At 37.2% G+C, this 17,350-nt stretch overlaps 1 protein-coding gene across 6 annotated transcripts in view; it reads right to left on the bottom strand.

Annotated features, from left to right (window-relative positions):
* ca8 (carbonic anhydrase VIII) overlaps nucleotides 1–17,350 on the bottom strand; it is a 94,196-nt gene extending 76,846 nt beyond the window's left edge. For 3 of the 6 annotated variants that reach the window (XM_069191530.1, XM_015353590.2, XM_015353591.2), the window contains exons 1-4: nucleotides 17,116–17,254; nucleotides 15,121–15,171; nucleotides 7,435–7,626; nucleotides 5,663–5,787 (exon numbers count right to left, since the gene is read on the bottom strand). In XM_069191530.1, coding sequence (XP_069047631.1) covers nucleotides 5,663–5,787; nucleotides 7,435–7,626; nucleotides 15,121–15,171; nucleotides 17,116–17,152 — 405 coding nt within the window. In that variant the 5' untranslated portion in view covers nucleotides 17,153–17,254. Of the gene's footprint in view, nucleotides 1–5,662; nucleotides 5,788–7,434; nucleotides 7,627–15,120; nucleotides 16,007–17,115 lie in introns of those variants that run through there. The other 3 variants (XM_006633909.3, XM_015353592.2, XM_015353593.2) reach the window with 3 other exon arrangements.

Raw genomic sequence — 17,350 nt, forward strand, 5'->3', positions numbered from 1 at the left:
CTTTCTAGTCACATCAGCACCTACAATGTCACCCCCAAACATCTCAATTTTACTATGAATAAAGTGTCTGTAAAACGTGTACCATATGTGTGCCTTCATTTGTATATTAGATCGATTTTTTTCCTCCACATATTTTCAGACAATATCTGGCAAAAGCATAAACTCTAAATTCGAATTGGCAGACCTCAGCTAAACTTTAAACTTAAAAAAAATCTAAAGAATGCATTCATCTGAGGACTCCTGATAACAAATGAACCAGGAAGAACACAATGCTCTTTCGATTGCAATATGTTCTGTTGCTTATGATTTATGGAGCCTTGATAAAAACTTCATGGCCAAGGTCACCACTTCAGGCTAACACACATCTGTTTTATTATACTGTGAAACGAGCAGAACAATATTTTTTTTTGCTTTGTAAATATAAGCTTTTTTCCTGTGCGCCAGTTGATTTATTATAATACTGTTGTTCTGAATTAAATATCCAAGCACAAAGTATTTTGAGAAGCTACAATTCATCTCAAATTAAAAGAAGAAGTCTCCAATTATTTAGAGGAAGAATTCTACATACACTTTAATTTACTTGAAATCATTATTACTGTTTGCAAATAAACTTTGGAATTCAAACTAGATATAGTCTAATAATATGTAGTGCTTATCACTAGAAATAACATTGGTTTATAAGTATAATATACTGTATATTACATGCTTAATATACTGTATATTAAACCTGGCATATATTGTCATCAGCATTTCAAACTTGAAGCTAGATCTTATAAGTTAAGCATGGTTGGATCTAGTCAGTTTTGGGATGGACAACCTATTTGCTTCTAAAAATGGTATTGGAAAACCAGTGAGGAGTCTCTTTCCCCTCCAGATAACAGTGAGATTTTAATTAAAAGTTACTACTTGGTCACTAAACTTCCCATGGGGCTGTTCGTTAAGCTAATGGGTGTTAACCCCGATGTCAACGTTAAATTCCATCCTGGCCTCGTACAATGTGGTCTCTCTAAACATCCTCCCTACTTAAATTGCTAGAGTAATTTCTCACTTTCCCACGTGATCTGCTGTGTAATGGAACCAATGGTGCAGAATGTCCTCCACATGTCACCCAGGTGTTGCACTTAAGTGATGAACAAAGTGGGTTCCCTCATATGTTTTCTTTGAGATCATTGAGATCATTAGGGTAAAAGTGGTATATAAACGTATGTACTGTACTTGGTAGCTTTGTGCCTACGGACAAATGTGATTCTGCCATATTGCACATAAACCAGCTTAAAATTTTCAATGATACTCGTACACAACAAATAAAAGGGTATATACTGCGTGTTCTGTATAGCTAGTAGTTGGCAATTTTTTGACTAAGTAATGAAAGAAACTCTATCTGCTGATCTCTATTGTTATCAGTCTGTCTTCCTAGTAGTTTCCCAAACTTGTGTCAGGAAACCATCTGATGGGAAAGCACAAATAAGAGTTCTAATTTTGTCTTCATGAGGGTAAACATGCTGCCTTTAACTGCTGTTAAAACCCGGATTATGTCTTTTGTGCGGATTTTCTGCACATTTAATTTGTTTTTAAAGGTTATGATTTTGTTTTTATTTCAAGAGAATTTACAAGGATGAAATGAGAGCAGAAGCTACATAAAAACACAGTAGATCCCAGTAGAGTACCAGTAATAGAAAATATAATATAATATAAAATATTTGCTTTAATATGGACTCCTCACTGTCAAAATCACAGTTCATTTTGTAATATCAGGTATTTACATGTGTTTTAAAAATTAGTGATGAACTAAAAGCTGTTATCAAAGACCTAGGGTAAGCAGTCTGCTTTAGACAGCTTTAGGTAGTGTTTTCATACTTAAAAGCATCTGCTGAAGGCAGGTTTGTCTTTGCCTTGGTGCAGACCCATCTTGAAAATGCAAAATAAAAAGACCAATGATGCACTTGATTTGCTCCTACAGCTCAAAGGCAGCTGTAAAATCATTTTTCAAACGGCTCACCCCTGCTGATACGCAGAAATACAGTACATTTTATTGTACTGTACATTTTGTGAAGAGTATGAGGCCTCCAACAAATACCAGCAAGTGAATTTACTGTAATTTACAATTGCCTGCTTCTAATTCAGAAGACCTAAGCTGCACCCCTGCTGAAGCACCTTATGACTTTTCATTTCTATTTGAGAAATGCCTCTTAAGTGTGGTATGGCTAACTTTGCTCTTGCAATGCAGCTGTTATACAAACCATCTACAGAACCCTGTTACCCAGAATGTTATAAAAGCAGCCCAGGTGAAACATGTCTGAACGTACTTGTTCATCTTTTTTGACAATTTAAAAATACTTTCTAAAAAAATGCAAGTGACAGAGTGAATACATCATCGCGTAACCTGTGCACTATTGCAATGTACACATTCTATGAGATTCCAGTAATGAATCAGTATCTTCAGTATTAGATTTGAGATAACAATTGCTGCTGCCAGCTTGTTAGGCTTCACATGAAATGTAACTTTCGTGACTAAGATTTTTGTGACACATGAGCCCACTCATGCAGTAACTTGGTTTTTCTTCATTCAATTTTACTGCTTGTTTCAATTTCTGTAACTGACATCATACCGTTTTCTGCAGTTTTTCCATAAGAGTCATAGATGACATTTCCAAACTAGCTAATACATCCATTTTTTAACTGCTTCTTTCCAAGAAACACAGTATAAAGACGAAATAAAGAAAGAGACCTATTTTACCACTACAATTAATAGTATATTTATTGTGACAGAAAGATAATACAAAGTTCCTGATGAATTAGTTAAGTGGAGCAAACTAACATTCCGTTCTGATATTTCCAAAATTCTTAATGATAGAGTTTATTCTGGGGTGCAATGGCTAAACTTATCTGGGAGAGTGGAAGTATCAGCAGGCAGACTGGCTTAGGGAAAACAATTAACTGTGAAAGAAAAGTAAAGGAAACTAACATTTTCCACTCAATAGTTTCATATTCTTCTATATTTTTCGTATTCATAGAAAAAAAATGAGATGTCTAGAGATGACATGCAGATATATCACTGGAAACAGAATATGTAAATACTCTTAGACTGGGAAACTGTGCAGCACATATCCACAGTTAAGCTCCTGCCAACTGTAGTGAGTATTCTGGTCTTTGTTTCAGTGTTGTATGTCCAGTTTAAGAGTCTGTAAAAAATGCAGGTTAATCCAGTAAGTGCTTAAATTTACAAGACATAAGACATCTAGCAACTGTAGCATTGTGGTATGACCGAAACACAACCGCAATTTAATTCCCTTTAACTTTTTTAACTCCTAAATGACCTAGCTGTATAAAAACCATGGTTTGAGTCAAAACTTTGATATACCAGGTACTGTAACTTACAATGCCTCTGGACAAGAAAAAAGTGAGGGCTCATGTTCTAGGCTTTTAATTTACCAAAAATAAAAATCATTATAACTTTGAAACGCTGTGGGTGATTGTATCTACTCAAAAGCGAAACCGCGTAGCCCTGGAAAAAGATGGGTCAAGTCAAGAACCATTTCAAACTCTTTTCATCATTAATGTGTTGTCACTCTCAAAGGGCTTCCAGAGCTCCCTGTAGCAACAGACAACTCTTACTGAAGACTGGTTTAGTAGGTTTAGGGACTCACTGAGCTAAAATCTCCCTTACACCACCTTGCTGCCACGACCCAAAACACCCAAAAAACAAGTCTCAGTAATGCACTTCTCACCAAAGATTTGAAGAAACAAATCAGAATTTGGATTGAATCAAGTGCAGTCAATAGCAATTCGCTTAAAGCATCACAAGCTATTTGTCCTTATCAAAATGTTTTATGTTTCAGTGACCGTGTATGGGTTTTGTCATATTCATTTCAACTACCATGGCCATGAACCCAGTTTATGTATCTACAGAAAGCACAACAGGGTTGTAACTCCCCCTACCACAATGATACTGTCTATGGCATATCTCCCTCTTACACACAAAAACATGAACTACAGTAAAATCACTTGGCTTCACTAGTATAATAAACTCACTTCACAAAAATCCTTTCTAGTGGTGTAAGCTAATGACAATAATTTTCCCACCAAAGAAAAGAATTCCACTGTGGTTACCTTAATAGGTGCTTTAAAAAGCATGCACTCTTGTGGTTTGTATTCCAACACGCAAAAGGCCTTAAATGACTTTACATATATATATATTTCTACATCAGGTAATATCAAAAAACATCCCAGGGCAGCACAGTCATTTCTTGCAATTTCTTTGACAGTTCCAGATGAAACTATACGCTATATAAGGGGGAGACTTCTGGTATGCTCTAAAGAGCCATACCAGTACAACAGCACAATCTGGAAAAAAATGTGCTGAAAGTAAAATTTTCAGTAGAAATATACATTTTATTGGCAAAATTCACTTGGTATAAATCATGTTTATAATTTAATACGGCCGCTTTCGTGTCACCACAAGTTTTGTTGCCCCGTTCTGAATCGCAGACAATGACGGCAATATAGTGCTATGCATACATTGAAACTTCCTCTCTTTTGTGATGTAAATTGGAGGTTGTATACCTTACCATGTACTTGGTAGCTTCATTGTGGTTTGAAATGCACTCATCATTGATTCACTATAACCCCGAAATGTAAAAATAGCATTGCAGTTCCCCTTTAAGGGCCTGGGCACTGTTGTCAACAGGTACAGAAAAGTTTAGACTTGTGTCTTGGTTTGAGTTGTTGAATCTCATCTCAGGCTGACGGGAACAAAAGAATGTTCTGTCCCAAGTCAAGAAGGGGTATTCCTGCTTGCAATATTTCAAAAAGCTAGGCTTTGTTTGTACAGTTGTTTGCATTGTGATTGAAATCTGTGTCAGGTTTAATGAAAGAGCTAAAGGGCACTTACACAAAAGAGTAAATTGGACCAAACAGAGATTTGAATGCAGTTCTTTGTGCTTCAATTAAGGACTTTTTCAACAGAGTGGAGTCCACCAAAATATAAAAATCAGGCAATTAAAAATGTCTTAACATTTTCACATTCGATAAAAATGCAAAAAAAACTTTTAAATATATTTGAATTCTCTCCCTTCTTACATGAAACATTTGGTTGAATACATTAAGACACATTAGGTTTTACAGACATACTTTCTTGGGCCTCACTTGCAGACCACAGCAGCTTTTCACCTGCTCTTCTCTTAAATTACTGTACCTATCAACAGTATTGCCTGCAATAAGATAGCAGAAAGTACTATTGGCAACCTTTATTCAAATGGTAAACATTGTCCTCAGAATATCCAGGGTTTAATTAACTCACCCAAAAATACAAGAATTTGGTAGGGTTTTTTGGGGGGGGAATTCATGCAGGTGTTGAGTAAAAATCCAAGGAGTTTCATAAAAAAGATCATGTTTAGATACCAAGATGTAGTGAACTAGGAAGTATATTTCCAAAAACACCGAAAAGAATAATAAATCACTTCAGAATCATAATATTCTGAGTCTGTCCTGTTTCAGAGATTTTTCATGCTTTGAAGTTAATGATATATTTGACATGTGAATCATTACTTTTTTCAAAGATTTCAAACTGACTCTTCCTTAATGCTGTGGTATAATGTGCTCAATTAATGAGGGGAGAAAAGAAAATTTGATTTTGAGAGAAAGAAAGCGCCACACACTGTACCTCCATTGGAAAGGCTTTGAAATTCACTGTGTGCTCAGAGCCACGCTGGTTCTCTCTGCCCCAGTGAAAGCGAACCTCATGCAGCTCATACTCATGGTCGCTGGGTAAAGGGCCTCCTGTCACAACTGAAACAGTGACACAGGGATACAAACTGAAGGGATACACACAGACAGAGATCACATCATGGCTTTCCAGTGAGAAACGCATACAATACGTACTAAAAAAAAAAAATCTGAATTATAAGAAGCAAATTTTAATTGGTTATCTGGTAACAAATTTAAAAACATGTCACAATGCCAGTTCCATAACCATCTCAGAAGAGGTTGAAGACATTTCAGGAGCCTCTGTAATACAGCGATAGACCTCACAGTAATATTTTACTAAACTCTGTTTATGTCTACTGTAAATCCTGGCCATAAATGGAGCTCTAACGAAATCAGGTCGGGCTTATCAACCTCGTTAAAGACCTTGCACACTTTTTAAACCCTGAGGAACCATTCTTCAGGGCTCTGACATGGAGTTGACTAACAACAGTGTGTATATGTTCTTTGTTTTAGGTTTTCGTGTTCACAGCCTTCTGATTCCTGTTTGCAACACTACCACTCACTCACTCACTATCTATCATCCCCTCTTGTCTCCAGCCTAGAACCGACATCTTCCCCCGCGCACCTCAGCTGCCAGCTGTTCTTTTCTGCTTCCCCTGCGCATCTCAGCTGCCAGGCGTTCTTTTCTGCTTCCCCTGCGCATCTCAGCTGCCTGCCGTTCTTTTCTGCTTCCCATTACTATATTATTATCACCCTATCACATAATAAACTCTGTAATCTTCACTGCTAATCAGACTCTGTGAACAATTACTTCGACGGGCCCTTTTTTCTTTCACCTGCGGGCTGGAGTAACACAGAGCTGGACATTTACTGTGTCATGGACTCAATCTTGTGACCTTTCAGCTACAGCAACGAGAGCAGCATCAGTCCTCAGCTCAAGTGAGTGCTGTAAGTGCTTAGTTGTTATAAATATGGCAGGCAGCCATGAAATGTCTTGGACAGACGTGCGCGCTTTCCATTTAACCAAAGGTGACGTCTGTGGGACAAGGCGACAGGCAATTGGTGCTTCAAAAATGAAGCTGAAGTACAGAGGGGAAAATATTTGGTCATTTCAGATTTATGAAATACATAATGTCATTGAAAACTCAATACAGGTAGGTGCACATTTTAATTATGCTATTTTGCGAGACCTAAAGGGAAATAAAGTGCTCTTTCCAGTTTCTGCAAACTACCTGAACTTCTGATTCTGTCATCTCAGACTGATCTCATTTGATAACCACCTGTACTGATGGGAGCTACGACAAAATAATTTTTTATTTTGGCAGATATAGTAAATCACAAAACACTTTACTTAGGACCTCACTTATTCAAGTTAAAATATAATCTTGTGTTGCTAAGAAATATACTAGAAACAATTAGGCTTTGGTAAGATTATTTTTTTAAATAATGTTGAACATACATTTTTAAAGAATTGTTAATACTACATTGGAGCATATGTAACAATTCTGTATGGTTAATATAATTTTAGATGGATCGGTATTGCCAGGTTTAAATTTTCACACACAGTAATTAGGCATTACAATATTTCATTATTGATTCGAATGTGCAGGTAAACGCTACAAGCTGTTGGCTATTCATCATCTCTTCAGGGATCTACAGAACTTTAATCCTTTATTCTCTAATTGTTTCTATCAAAAACGTGATTACGTTCAGAAAAGCTCAGCCTACCCGATTTTGATCGGAGAAGTATCCGAACGGTGTGGCCGTCATTGATGACCTCACAGTCGCGGCACACCACGTAGTTTGGGTTCAGTCGCCTCTCTAGGAGCTTGGCGTCATATCTGGCCTCCCTTGAGTTGAGGTTTATGGGAGACTGATATTCCCCATTAGCTTCGGGGAAGAGCAAACCCCATTCCACACCTGAAAAAGATAGCATGTTTAACTTAATAAAGGTGCCAAAAATGATTCTTGCATTTTTGATCTTTCCAAAATCAATTTCAATTTCATTATCCTCCAGAGAGGGGGGCATTGCGCATTGTTTGCATCGTTGCCTCGTGGTGCTAGGGTCAATGGCTCAATTTATGGAGTGCCATCTGTGTGCAGTTTGTATGTTCCCCCTGTATTCACCTGACTTTCCTTCAGGTGCTTCCGTTTACTCCCACAGTTCAAAGACATACTGGTGGGTTAACTGGCTCCTAGGAACACTGGCCCTTCTGTGTGTGTTTGTGTGTGCGTTGTGTCAGTGTGTGCCCTGTGATGGACTTGTGTCCTGCCTTGCGCCCGCTGCTTGTGAGGATAGACTCTGGCACATCCACAGAAAACGAATGCATGGATGGAACCCCCGCGATTGCTCTCCTAGAATGTGTGTGTGTGTGTGTGTGTGTTTTGACATTGGCTGGCAATTAAGAAAAAAAGACAAGGCATTGAGCTATCTGATTAAGAAAAACATATTACATCAGTCACATAATCCCTGGCCCCAGGGTCTATCTGCTGTTATTTTATTCAATCAACAGAAAAATGTTTCCTTCACACAACAGATTTATAAGATGCATTCAGATGTTAATCAACTACTTACAACAGCATCTAAACATGATCAATATCTTAACCTTTTTGCAAAGTATTGCAAGATTAATATGTCATGGATGAATTTTCACAAATTTCTAATGCAAGATCTGACATAATAAAAAAGGAATTCGTTTGACCTGTTTTCTGTGCTGTTAAACAACTATGTATAAAAAAAGTGTTAGATGTTTTGAGGGATCAGCTTATCTCTTGTTAACCGGATTGAATTTATGAGTAACACTACTTCTACATCTTTGATCCCAGACGTCAGTCTGTCTGCAGGAACTATAAATGTATGTAATGCCGTAGAGATTAAATAAATATGTATTTAGGCAAATAAGGACAGGCAACTGTTCTCCTCGGTTGTGACAGGGCCTGAAATGGCTTTCTATTTTTATTTTTCTACACATACTTCAGAGTATCCTGAAGCAGAAATAGGTTTTCCCGCATTTCTGCAGAAAGGGCAGTATTACCTTTTGGGCATATCTTCCCATATTGAGTCAATGCAATATGGTTTTGCGGTTGTTTTTTGTTGTCACAATTTTACCATTAAAAAGTCAGAATTAACAAGAAACAATTAACAATGCTCCCAGAGGCCAGCAATGGCCTATTACATAATGATGCAGCACTGAGTAAAGGTCTTACACAATACAGAACAACTGCTGCCCATGGTTAATTATCCCTTTGTTGTACAAAAGTGATTTGCAGTACAAATCCATCACATTGCCTGTGCAAGCGTTTTTCCACAGCTTGAAGCAACTATCTACAGCTAACTGTTGCTATGTTGATACAGTATTATGATAAAGGGCCGAATTACTTTTCAGTAGAGTGATAAAACACCAAGGCTGACTCTCATGGGTGGCTGACCTCTTTTATTTATTTTTAAGAGCCAATGAACACACTGAACCTGCCTGGTTCAAGGGTAAAGAAGAAGGTCTCAGTCATGACATAGAAAAAGCCTTAGAAAAAAAAAGTGTTCATGGCTCTCAATAAGCTCATATAAAGATAATTAAAACAATTGTAGACAAGGTAGTTCCTCATGGAATTTTATAAAATCATCCCTCCTGGCCCGGATTGGATGTCATATTACTTTTTAGGTGTTATATTTCTTTCCCTCTCTCGCTTTGTTTGCAGAAGGGACATGCCTGGTTTCACTTTGGAAGACATTGAGTAATTTAAAATATAGGAGAAACAAAAAGGCGAAGAAACACTTCAAGCCAAGGAGATTTTTATCTTCCATGTCATTCTATTCTTACAAAGTCAAGTAACAAAACTGGTGTAATACAGACTTCACCTGATATCTTTATTAAAATAGCCACTGCCCATAAAAACAAAAACATCTGCCCCCACTACAGAGAAAGGCCTGGCAATTGTTGAACACACAGTACTATTTCTCACAGTGTAATTTTATCTAAGCTAAGATTGGACTCAAACAAGGAAAACAACTGAGATTAAAAACCATATAAATAAATCTGCACATCACAAAACAACTAAAGCACATCAGTCAAATTGTTGCAGATTTTAAGGTACTACTATAACGAAAAATTTGATAAAGAGATAAGCACAATTCTATCCTTTATTTCTGTTAAAATGCTGGGATTTCATTTTGAAGACATACTTTTCCTGTTTAAAAATTGTTATAAAGTAAATATGATTTTTAAAAGGTTTTGTTTGTATAAAACCGCCTGAATATAACCCTGTTATAACTGAATTACAGCACAACAAGTAATTCATTGTTTTATAATCTTCCAGTTGCTATGTTTGTTGGCATCTTTTTCTAGTTTCTACCTCCACAACACAATCTCTTTGACTAGAAGCCCAGGAGTTGAACACAACGCTTGAGACATTCATTCAGAAATGTCTTCGGTTACAGACACTATCAGTTACAGTCCTTTACCCATTAATACTCACTATCCTCCAAAAATAAAAACATTGTTAACGTTGTTCAGTGTAGATAAAACAAAGATATTCATCTTATAGTACAAAATAGTATTAGTATTTAGAAAGAAATACACAAACTATTTTAAAATTATGTTTTCATTTATTCTTTCTAAAGGAATTCTTCCCAGCTTGCAATGTTAGAATGCATAGAGAAACAATTGATCAGAGATTAATGTAGCTTCCTACTCAAACCTCTTTAATCAGAGATTGTCTACATCAGTACAGACTTAAATGAGAACAGCCCTATTACTTTGGATAGTAAAAGCACAACATTCATTTTTAGCATTTTTTTATAATCCTGCACAATGAACTAACACAAATATTAGAGTTCCTGATCTCTTTGTGTGTTTTCATCTGTCTTTAACTTCTAAGCCTGCTGATTCCTGTGCTGAGGAAGGCCAAGGTTAAAGTCCACATTGTCTTTAGGTAGGGTCTACTAGTTTGGAAGTTCTAGGGATCCCATAAGGATTGAAATTTAAAAATGTCACTCCTGATAAATAAGCCAGAACTCTCATGAGTGAGCTACACATTAAAACCAATGAAAAACATAATGTCATGCATATCATTTTTCCAGTAAAACAATGCCCCCGACAGAATTGTTTAATTTGATTAATTTCAAACAATGGGAAATGTAATGGTTTTCTTTTTCTTCACATACAGTAGATACTATGGTAATTGAAAAGGATTAGAAATCAAGCATGTTCTTTGGTTTGTTTGGCACAAATCAACTGTTGTTGTAATGCAAGGCTTTTATTGTTTTTCTTACAGTTATTTCTTGGTCAGTGCTTCTGACTTGTGTCCTGATTTATGATACCCATTTAGTTTGCTACTAGCTATATGCATGAAATAGCAATGACATGAAATGAAACAGTGGTAAGGATTGCTGCCTTGCAGCACTGGGGCACTGTGTTCAATTCCAGTGCTATCTGTGTGGAATTTGTATGTTCTCCTCGTGTTCATGTGGGTTTCCTCTTGGTGCTCCAGTGTCCTCACAAAACTGACATACTGGTAGGTTAACTGCCTTATGTGAGAATTGGCCCTGGTCTGAGGGAACTGAAAAGTGTCTGTGTTTGTGTCTCGTCTCTGTGGCTAGTAGCCCTGGGTTCAATTCCTGGGGTGCCATTTGCATGGCGTTTGTATGTTTTCCCTGTGTTTGCGTGTGTTTCCTCTAAAAATATACTGGTAGGTTAATTTGTTTCTGGGAAAACTGGTCCACTTGTGTGTGTTTGTGTGATGGACTGGCGTCCTTTCCGGTGGTGTAGCCTGCCTTACTTGCTGGGGTAGATCCTAGCTCCCCTGAAGGCCTGTATTAGATAAAAGGATAAAAAAATGGATGGATGGATGTAACAGAGAATGACATAAGATTTCTCCTGCAACCCAGAGTTGTAGATTAGTAGAATAACTGGAGAGTGTTTGCATATGACATATCATTCTGTGTATTGTGACACACCCAGGAGTGGCGTGCCGTAGCGATCTTTTTATAGGTGGGTCCAGGTAAACAGACAAACACAGCTGAAAGGAAGAAAACCAGTGCTTTGTATTTACAGCGTATTGAACAGTGTGAGGAAAATAATCAAAACCTCAAACACAAAACAAAAACCTTTGCGCTACAAACTAGACTTCTTCTGTTCCCTCACTAAGCAGCTAAGCTGCTTTCCCGCTTCCAAACGCTGCTTCTCAAAACCTCCACTCTTCCAAAAGAACTCAGTCTCCCTCCAAGACTCTTTAGAAAAACTCATGTGCATGAGTCAAAAGGTTCCAGTATCCAAACTTCTGGCACTCCCTTGATCACTTCCTTCTCCCTTTGCAGAAATCACAAAAATAGCAGTTCATGCCAACAACTGGAAGCCTCAGATTTCGGGTTTTTAAATAACGACCTAACCAATTCACGTGTAATGAGGGCAGCAAGTCATTTCCCACAGCATTCTGGGGAACATAGTTCAGACAAGGATCTCCATCTTCTGTGAACCAACTCCCCTATTGCAGTGTAACTGTATACAAAGACAAGGGACTCATATTGCACACATTTTACAAAATGCATTGTTGTTGTTATCCATCCATACATTATCAAGTTCAAGTTCAAGTTCAAGTTCATTGTCATTACACTCATATACATGGTATATGGTGTAACGAAATGCTATTTAGCTAGCTCTCGGACATAAGTAGTACAAAGAGAAAAAAACAACAACAATACAATTGTGTAGCAAAAGAAAGACAGAGACAACAGGCAGTGTGCAAAAAACAACAACAGACGATGTGAAAAAAAAACAACAACAACAGGCAATGTGCAAAAAACAACAACAGGCAATGTGCAAAAAAACAACAACAGGCAACGTGCAAAACAACAAACTGCCTATCCAAATACAGGGTCATGGGGGAGCCAGAGCCTATCCCAGCAAGCTGCGGGGGTGTGGCAGGACAAACCCTGTGCAGGATGCCAGTCCATCACATTGCGTCTTACACAAACACACCCACACTCACAGCAGGGCCAATTTTCCCAGAAGCCAATTGACCTACCAGCAGGTTTTTGGACTGTGGGAGAAAACCAATCGGAGAAAACCCATGTGAACACAGGAAAAATCTAAAACTCCAAGCAAATAGCACCCTAAGGCCCCAGTGCAGAATGTTAAGATCTGCACCTCCATGCCACCACCATTATTAGTATTATTACTATTATTAAAGAATAATAAACTTTTACGTTCACACTGATATTTCATGTCATATATGGAATACATTATGAGCCTTTTTCTTTTTTTCATTTTTAACTTTGTTCAGTCCGTGGTGTTTCCACTCCCATGAAGTTTAATAGTATGCTGTTAAAGTTTAATAATATTCTGTTTACCTATCACCTTCAGTAGACACCCTCTATTTGCTATTGAAAATCTTTTGTTGATTCAGAGCTCTGTATGTCTTTATATGTGCAAACAACACTGAAACCAATGTTAAAGCCCATTAGTGTAAGAAGATATCACTTTTGTTTAGATTTGTTAATGGAAGAGAGAGAGAGAGGGTGTAAATAAATCAATAGCTTAATTTCCACCACAAGAAACAGCAATGGATCACAGTTTCTCTGCATGGTCTCTCACTTACCTGTTAAAATGGAGCCAGAGACTCTTATCTATGGAGTTAGATAAGAAATAAAAGCATGTCATTTAGCATTGAGGTGTGCTGTGAGGCTGTAATTGTAAAGTGTAAAGTGCTTATTATATACCGTAACTTATCAATCTGATTTTATTATTTAGCTTTTGTATGCCTCTCTGCTCGAAGAAATCTGTGTATGGTAACGGACTATGAAAATAGACTTATTACTCTCTTTTCTCTACAAATGTCTCTGGGGTTGCAAGGTTTGTATCAATCCTGTCAACACTTGGTGCACCTCGGTAAAAGGGAATAAAGCAGAATTTTGGATTTCAGCACTCTCCCAAAAAATTATGTTGTGCCTTGAAATAAGCCACAAATTCCTAAGGCAATAGATTTTGCTTAAGGAACCTCTTGGTACTTATTTTTATACTGTACATATTTTAAAAATTAGCATGATCACCCCACATCTCAAAGGCAAGTCCTTAATTGTACCTAATCAACTAAGCTAAACAACTAATTACAAAATACTAGATCATACAAGTCTATAATTTCACTTACACAGGCATTTAGACTTTGACACTTAGAGGTATATTAAATATTTCACTCTCCACACTTACCTTCAGTTTACTCCAACCTTGCTTTTACCTTGCTTTCATTATGCTTTCCTGTCATTCTACCCCACTTTCACTGTTTATAACTATATAATATTGCCATAAATTGTCCCTAATAATATTACTCATAACACTATACTGTAACTTCAGATAGAAAGAAGAAATTTGATATTTGATGTTGAATCTCCACATATCAAAATCTCTGTAACAAACAGTCAGATAACAGTGTCACGATTCAAGGAATTGTCTGGCAGCCTGAGGCCACATCAGAGTAGAAGCAATAACAAGACAAAGATAGACATTTGCTTAAGATGTGTTGTGACAGACTGTCACTACATAGCAGTTCCTGATTAAGTGTGAAGATACTGTGTAAAATATCAACAAAGATGATACACAAAAACAGACTGACAGCTATAATATAGTTTATTTTTCTGTATTTGTTCAAAGGAAATTACTAAAGTGATATGTTGCATCTGTCACCAAAATTTGAAGTGACTCAATTTTCAGTAAGATGATCATTGTTAGACAATGCTATTTTTAGCACAGACAGCTTTCTTCAAAATCTTAACTTTATTACATTCAATAGGATGACATGTTTCCCAAAATGACACCTCCTATACATCTATGTTAAGACTGAGTGTAGTATACAAGAAACAAAGCAGTTTAAAAAAGCATGCACTTTACAATTATAAACTTACACTTCTCAATGAGCAGATAACTTTCCTTTTAATTTCTGTTCACAATAAGGCAGAATATAACAGAAATAATGCTTATAAATTCACATTTTTGAAGTACAGTTAACTTTTGTTCACACTTCCTTAAATAACCTATTGAAAAACCTTTAATGCACTAAAGAAAAGTAAAGCTAATTTACAAATTAGATTTTAATAAGTAGTAAATAAAAAATAAACAAGACTATTGTCTTGAACTCATTAGTCCAGGGGATTAAGATAAGTATTTTATCACATATAAAGCACAGAACATTTAGCTTTTAATAGAACTATCTGCTTTATTGAAGCCAGAGATTTTACTGCAATCATGTGGTAGCACTTTGAACTTTAACAAACAAAGCAGGATAGAAAACCAAGCTATATAACTCTATGGTAAACAAATTGGTGGGTGTCACTGTTGTACAGTTATTTTACCCTTCAAGGAGCAGAGCATGGAACATCATTTCCAGAGAGCAGTTGAAAAAATTAAATGGAAAACACAAACTCACCTTCTTCATATCCCCACTCCAGATCGTCTTTCTCGGGATAGTAATCAGAGTCTTCAATCATATTATCAGCCATTGGGGAAAAATACGTTTCGGATTATTTTATGTGCAAACCTGAACCTGAAAATTTAAATTCAGTTTCCCTTATTTAACTAAGGGTAACAGGACCTTAAAATCTCTCTAGAAGTCTATAGAACAGCTACACGCTTTATAATTCATGCAAAGACAATCTTAGGATTCTGTCTTCCTGAGTGCAGATGTCCTAACAAAGAATGAGCTAGTGTGTGCTGGCTTCGGCTCAGGTACCCGTCATATACACCTGTGCAAGAATTATTCGGTCCAGAGAGTGACGAGAGAATGCAGAGATGCTGACAATGTAACAACGATCCGCTGTAAGTGTGTCTCGCCACCTCTATCTCAGTGTCTAAAGTTGAGTCAAGGCTGCTGCGCAAGCTCCTCTCTGGTTAGTGAAGACACGGCACACAACCTGCGCCGAGAGTTTAAGGCTGCAGCTGAGGCGATCGCCTGCACTCTGCCACTAGAGACTGTGACCGGGGCTTCGCTCTGATTGGCTCGTTCGCAGATCTGCTTCTGAAGAAAAAAAAATCTGTCGTTTAAAATAACTCGTGGATATCCTTAACTACGTACATTCACATGTAAAATACTGCCAACACGTAGATTATCACAGTTTTGTTTGGGTTTTATCCTGCTAGCAGGAAAACGTAAAGTACTCATGTAAAGGGGAAATGTGTCATATTCATGAAAGCAGCATTTAGAGTTAATCTTCAAAACAATTGCTAGTCTTGATACCCTAGCATGTCTCGCATTAGATTACTTTAGATTGGCAAATTAATTTGTGGTATTATTTTTAATAAATGATTTAATCCCCTTTTATGAACTAGAACTTTATGCTTGAATATTATAGGAATTTGACCAAGTTAAGGTGAAATTATGTATTGACATCAATACCTACAATCACTCAAGTTCTGATTAAATGCACTTCAATAAGATATTAAAATTATGTTTCAAGACGAGACTATAAGAAGATCATTGTAATTTTTAAAACCACACATTTTCAACACTGACTTCTAGTGTTTTTTTTTTTATTATTTTCTCATCTGTGAGACAAAGAAAAAGATGACAGTCTGTATTTAGGAAATGTACTGTGGAAACATATTAAACTGGTGTAATTTGTTACTTTAACTAACTATAACCTGACACTACTATCACAGCTCACAACAGCAAACCACCAAGGACATGCGGTACCTTAAATTGCCTAGAAATAGGAATATGTGTTAATGCCTCAAAAAAGTGGGTCTGTTAAACACAGCATTAAACTACAGCACATGCTTTTCTTTTAACACATTGACTGTTGTATTTACTGTAATGCAAAAATTACATGGAATACAACACTACAAATTGTTTCTCAGTAGACTCCTAATTATTTATGTAATTGTATTAATTAGTCCTGAATTATTAGTTCAGTGATGAGTGCAGAGTGGCGCACAATTCATCAGTCTCTGCATCACACCACAGGTGGAACAGAACACACATGGTGCATGCATCTGGAAGAGAAATAAACGGCTGTAAAAACCTACAGCAATGTAAGCCATCTTGGGAGGAGATGAAAAACCCCAGCACATGCTGTCAGGAGAAATAAAAACCTGTGTGCTTGACAGGGCAGTGGTTTTTAACGTCAGAATTAACAGTACATGTGCAGTATAAGTGCACATGTACAAATACTTCTTCAGCTGCTATCGCAAGAAACAGCAATGGGGTCAGTATATTGCAGCATTAAAGCTGACTGGAGTCTGGCACTCACTCCATTTTAAGATGGACCAGATGTGTTGTGAGGTATTAGAGCAGACAAACCAAAACAGTCATAGCTCCGGACAACATAGCAGAGAAACAACCTGACTTAAAGCAGTCCCAGGTAGAAAGAAGAAAACCAGCCCGGCACCTCCCTGTTGTTTGAGGGCCAGGGGAACAGTTACTTACACTGGGGACTCCCTGGCTCACCCTTCTGTCCCACCATCTTGGGCAAGGAGGAACAAGGGAAGGTCCAAGGGGAAGCCAGCCTAAGCACAGGGATTCTTCCTCCCAGCTCCTATCCCTGGGAAAGTCAACTGCTGCAGTTCTGCAAAAGACAAAAACAGATATGACTAATATCGTCATGTTGGCTGAGGGATACGAAGATATTAGTCAATCTTGGGACAAAATCAGATATATTGCC

Source organism: Lepisosteus oculatus, chromosome 6 (genome assembly GCF_040954835.1).
Source record: "Lepisosteus oculatus isolate fLepOcu1 chromosome 6, fLepOcu1.hap2, whole genome shotgun sequence".
Taxonomy (NCBI): domain Eukaryota; kingdom Metazoa; phylum Chordata; class Actinopteri; order Semionotiformes; family Lepisosteidae; genus Lepisosteus; species Lepisosteus oculatus.